The sequence below is a fragment of the Oreochromis niloticus genome, linkage group LG7 (assembly GCF_001858045.2).
Source record: "Oreochromis niloticus isolate F11D_XX linkage group LG7, O_niloticus_UMD_NMBU, whole genome shotgun sequence".
In the NCBI taxonomy this organism is placed as follows: domain Eukaryota; kingdom Metazoa; phylum Chordata; class Actinopteri; order Cichliformes; family Cichlidae; genus Oreochromis; species Oreochromis niloticus.
Genome location: NC_031972.2, coordinates 5491885 through 5497547, shown reverse-complemented (window position 1 = coordinate 5497547; position 5663 = coordinate 5491885). Strand labels below are relative to the sequence as shown.

At 42.4% G+C, this 5663-nt stretch overlaps 1 protein-coding gene across 1 annotated transcript; it reads right to left on the bottom strand.

The window, feature by feature from the left end:
* Window positions 1-5336, bottom strand: poglut3 (protein O-glucosyltransferase 3). Its single transcript, XM_005449351.4, has 6 exons — window positions 4958-5336; window positions 4512-4709; window positions 3288-3571; window positions 2993-3197; window positions 1384-1580; window positions 1-1203 (listed from the first exon to the last, which is right to left on the bottom strand). Exons 1-6 carry the CDS (start codon window positions 5193-5195, stop codon window positions 763-765), a joined length of 1563 nt encoding a protein of 520 aa, XP_005449408.1. The 5' UTR covers window positions 5196-5336; the 3' UTR covers window positions 1-762.
* Window positions 5337-5663: the final 327 nt, after the last annotated feature.

Sequence of the window (5663 nt, the reverse complement as noted above, 5' to 3'; positions counted from 1 at the left end):
GTTCCACACATCCATTTATTCTCTTCCCCTTATCCAGTTATGGGTTGCAGTGCGGCTGGAGCCGATTCCAGTGGTCACAGGGTGAGAGGCAGCCAACCAGTCACAACTACAGCCAATTAAGAATCACCAATTATCATAACATGCAGGTGTTTGGACTATGGGAACAAGCTGGAGCACCCAGAGAGAATCTGAGGGCCTTAGCTGGCCGGTGGATTCAAACCCAGACCTTCTTACTGTGTGGCGATGGTGCTAACCACCACACCACCATGCTGCCCACTCAATTACTAATGTAGCTTAGTGATTCAACAGAGTAATAACTACTCGAAAATGCAGTGACAGCTGTATGAACAACAATATAAAAAGTCTGCACTTGGTAAATATTTTAAGACAAAGTTTTTAGTTTAGATATAGCACACAAGTATCCAATTTAAAGGCACATTTACACTCATCCAAGTTCCTCCATTACTAAACAGGTATAAAAAAAACCCCAACAACAACAACATAAAACATGTTCTAAAACATGTTCTAAAACATTAATGCTCACATAATCACAGATTGTCTTTGAGCTCTATCTCAAAATATCTGACCGCTATGGTTTTATCATAAAATCCCTCTACTGTCCAAAATTAAAGTGGAATGTTTAACATTCATATTCCCTTAGGCATCAGGAACATTACGTTATCATCTTCACTCTTTATATATCAGGAATGTTTTCACACAGAAAAAGAGACTCGAGTGCTTAAAGACTAAACCCGGAGCCCGTCATAGTTCGTCCTTCACGTCCCTTTCTTCTTTGTAGCTTTTACGCTCACAGTTGCAGGCAGCAGTGTGGTCATCCAGCTGAGGCACCAGCTCCATGTCTGCGTGTCGCGTCGGCTGTCCCGTCTGTCGCTCTGAATACATGTGCAGCACTTTGTAGTAGTAACAGTACAACCTGCTGGGCTGCAGCAGCTCTCTGGCCGCTGCCTGGCCCGCTCTGGCGATCTCTTGTGCTTCAGCGTCGTTCTCTTTAGCCCATCTGATTTTCTCCAGAAGGTCCGACAGGTTTCTCTTCACAGGAACGTAATGTGTTCCTGCCTTCAGGTGACTGTAGAAATGTTCATAGTACTGAGAGTCCTGTTTCAGAACCAGACTGTTCCCGAGCATCAGGTAAGGAAACCGGTACGCTGCCACTGTTCCATCAATGTTCACCTGATATTTGTACTGCAAGAGGAAGACAAGGTGGCACGAGTTGCATACACACGTTACAGATGTATTAAATCTATTCATAAAGACGAGGCATCAGGGAGCTAAACTGTATCATTGTAGTGAAGTGAGTAATGTATGGATGTATATATTTATTATTATATTTATTAAAGAAAAGACTATTTTAAGCTTCCTTACCTTAAAGAAGTCAAAGAATCCAACAAGTGATGCTTTGCCAACGTGTTTCTCCTGGTCTCTAAAGAAGAACCACGCAGTGATGCCGGCATCAAGGAGCTCTGGGTTTTTTTTGGACAGCGATACAAGCTGAAGACGCTCCTCTCGACTGTCCCGACCCCGGAAAAACGCCCGCTCAGTTTTATTCACCCACGGAGGCCCTGACGGAAGTATATATTAAGTATATATTACCGAGTGGGAAGAAATGTCTACATTTACATACATATTGACAGATCATAACCATATTTCTCCTAAAGGTGTTGACGGCTTTGTATATTAAAAGTTTACTCAGATTTCCTGAAAGTTAAATCTGAGTCAAAATATGTATGAAATCCACTAAAAATCCACTTCCTTGTCATTTTTATCTTTAAAATTTTAACAAACAAGAGCAGAATGTGTAATTTAGAAAAAACAGTGACTTTAGATGAAAACTGCTTCTGACTCCAAAAATCTAACATGTCGACCGACATTGGGAACGTGGGGAACAAGTGCCATCTTATGTCTATCATTCATCACATGGACAAACATATTGGCCCACACCTCTTAATCTTTGAATTCATCGGTTTTCAGTCCCACTGCAACAGGCTTGTGACATTTTTACAAACAAGTGTTGCAAACACAATAACTCCACAGTCCCAAACCGCCTCTGGAATCAACATCAAAACAGAAAGTGTGCTCTGGGAGGTGGATGACATGGCTCAGCAGCTCCTGTAGGTGTAATGTGTAGGTTTTGTTCATATAGTGTATAGAGCAGGGGTAGGCAACTCCAGGCCTCAAGTGCCAGTGTCCTGCAGGTTTTAGACGTGTCCTTGATCCAATACAGCTGATTCAAATTGCTAAAAGACCTCCTCAACATGTCTTGAAGTTCTCCAGAGGTCTGGTAATGAACTTTTGATTCAGCTGTGTTGACTCAGGATGATATCTAAAACCTGAAGGACACCGGCACTCGAGGCCTGCAGTTGCCTACCCCGGTATAGACTCTATGGAAAACAGGAGGACAAGTCCTTAATCCTGTGGTGCCCTCTGGTGGACAGTTACAAAAACAAGCCAAAGGAGAAACTGCCTTCATAACGTGACAACCACCCACAAATTTGGCTGTGATCTTTTGGATCTTCATTAAACTAGCTGCAGCTAAACATAAAGCTTCTACAACAAGTTCAACCTCTGTACTGCTGAAGAAGAACAGCCCACTAAGTTGGATGTAGTTCAGGAAACCTTGCACACTGTGGAATTTAAAAAAAGGTAGTGCTTTATGGCTCTTGAGAACATTTTGGGAAAATACAGCAGAGGCAGCACTTTCTTTTTTGTTTTATTTTTGCTGAACGCTGGTAAGTTCAAAGCAATAAAAGGTCTTACACTGCTGCACAGTATTAAAAGCAATAAATCAATAAAAAGTACACCTCTGTGTAGAAGTACACCCCAACATAATTTAGTCCTGCCAGTTGCAGTTTAAGTGCAATTTCCTTCAAACTCAGATACTCAATAAGTTTTAACAACTTGTAGCACAGACAGAAATACACAAGCGATGACAACATAAACTGAGGGCTGTTTTTCTCAGGAGTATCAAAGTTACCTGTATTCCCTTGGACAGACAGGAGGTCATTAGTGACGCCTCTCAGTGTCTCCAGGGTGGAGTGTGTGACCTCGTAGGTAGGGAGGACGATATCCCGTGTGTCTGTGGAGCCGCACCACGATAAGATCGGAACAGCAGCCGACGTCTTCGTCTCTAGCGGCCAGTCACCCACATTGATGTAAAACTCCACATCAGGCACCCTCACCTGCAACAGAACATCGGTGTGTGACTGTAAAGACTTTATATATATATATAAGCGGTGCACAGCATGGAAAAAACAGCAGAACAACTCTACCTTCCTCGTCAGTGATAGCAACATTTCATCAGAGAACATTTTGAAGTCGGTGTATTTTCCCAGTGTGCGCCGGTACACCTGGTTGTTGATGATGGCGTAGTGAATGAGCCCTCCTCTGTTGGAGAATCTGTGAGGCACTTCCTGCCTGAGATGCTGCAGGTCAATGGTGGGAAAAGACTTAAAGTCGGCTACAATCTGTTGGTCATCGGCGGGACACTGCAAGACGCTCTGCCAGACGGAGGCATCGGGCTCAGGACAGTCACAGTATTCATGATAGACTGGACCTGAGCATGGGAATGAGCCATCGGGGTTAGATACAGGTATAAATGCAATGTGGAAGATGAGGAGTCACTGTCAACTTATTAAAAAAAACAAACCACAAAACATCTGGAATAGTCGATGAAGTCAGTCAATGTTGATATATCCAGAAAAATACAAGTTACTGGATGTAAAGCTGCATTAAATCTAGTGTATGTATGTGCACTCACCCACAAATGTGACTACACAGCAGCACAAAGACAACACTTCTTTATGCCAATGCTATAGTTAGTGTTCTTCCGCTCTATACATATGGGCTGAGGAGGTGGAGCAGGTTATCTAAGGTTGGTGGTTAAACACCTGGTTACTTAAGTCTGCATGTCAAAGTATAATTGGTCAACATACCAAACCCAAAGCTACTCTCCAGCGTGTTCATCGCAGTGTGAATGTTAAATAAAAAGTACTTATGTGTAGACAAAAGTGGTTGCATGAACCAGTCTATTTAACATTTACCACATTCTTTTTTTAAAAATCATTTTAATAGCTCAGTCAGTCTGCTCTGAAGTCTTCACTCCTTCCTGTGCTTCAGTAAACAGTCTTCAATTAGTACAACATGAAGTGGACAGTGTAACTCATGACGGAAGAGTTTAAATATAAATGCTGCAGTTCTAGGATGAGTATTTTGAGGTCCCTGTCATATCTATCTTCATCATTCATTGTGTGGGTTACCCATGGAGTGGTGAGACATTAGTTTGTGGCCACTCTTGGCTCTGCTTTCAATCCTGAATCTCTATTTTTTGTGCTAAACACTGGCATCATAATTAAGAGCAATGCTCTCTGGAGATGAACTTTGCATGTAAAAGCAATTCGTCATTTTTATCCCGATTTCTCACCATTAAATTGATTTTTCATCTTCGTATAAAGGGTCTGAGGACAGAAGGTGATGCAACATGTTTTCTGACTAACCTTGGATAGTGTAGGGTGAGTTAGCCACAGCAGCATCTCTGTAAGAGACCTGGATCTTCAGACCCTTGTGAGCAGTGCTGTAGAGCCGATACCTCAACAGGAAGGAGCCGTCTCCTCTGTCCAGAGGTGGAGGGACGTGGATACGGAGGTACTCATTCTTATCCAGTGAGCCGATCTTCACTTTAAACGTGTCTTTTCCTGAGCACCACATTCAAAAAGCATTTCAATGAACAGTTTGAGTGCTAACGCAAGTAACAGTTATGTATATTCGGCCGCTTGTGCACGTTTTCGTTAACATTAGCCCCCAAAAACTTTAAACGTAGCTTGCTAGCCGTGACTGTGGGTTGTAATAACAACAGAATGCTGCAAAAGCAGTTTAAGGTTAGCTTAAAAATACTGCAACAGGACTTTAGTGAGCTAATAATGTCGCGTTGGTGGTCATTTACCTGGAGACAGAGTCAGGTTTTCTCCTTTTGAATTCACTGCCTTAATAAAGAAGTAGCGGACTGGTAACACGGTGTCCGGGTTTAGCCCCGGACCCCATATCAGACACCTCTCTGGACTGATTCCTTCAGAGTCACAAACCGGGAAGCTTGTGCTTAGAAATACTAGTAAAATTACAATTCGGCTAATTAAACCACTCGGAAACGGCTCGACTACATCTACGTTCCGGTAACACGCCATACTCCAGCAGCTGGCGCCAAGTAAACATGTACAGTCACTAAATTTTAAGTGTAAAGTTTTGATAGAAACTCCTACTCCGACATGTTGGCGAAGACAACACGCCCACTGGTGATGGCCAGTGATGCCTTCACGGGAAGTTGGAAATTTTGGGGGGATACATATTGTGAACGCCCCCTACAGACACATTACTCATAAAAAACATCTTAACACCAATTAACCACTCCTTTGTTGGTGTTCTTGTTTTTTTAACCAACTTTGCAAAAATACTGCAGATAACAGCATCAGGATTAGTTACTGACAGGGGTAAAGGAAGTCTTCAGATTTACTACATCAGAACAAGTATTTATATTACACTTTGTATCTCATTTACAAGTAAAAGTTCAAGTTATACTTGAGCAAAAGTACACAAGTACAGTCAGGCCAATATATTTGGCTGACCTGTGTTGCGTTCATGTCACAAATCCCTTT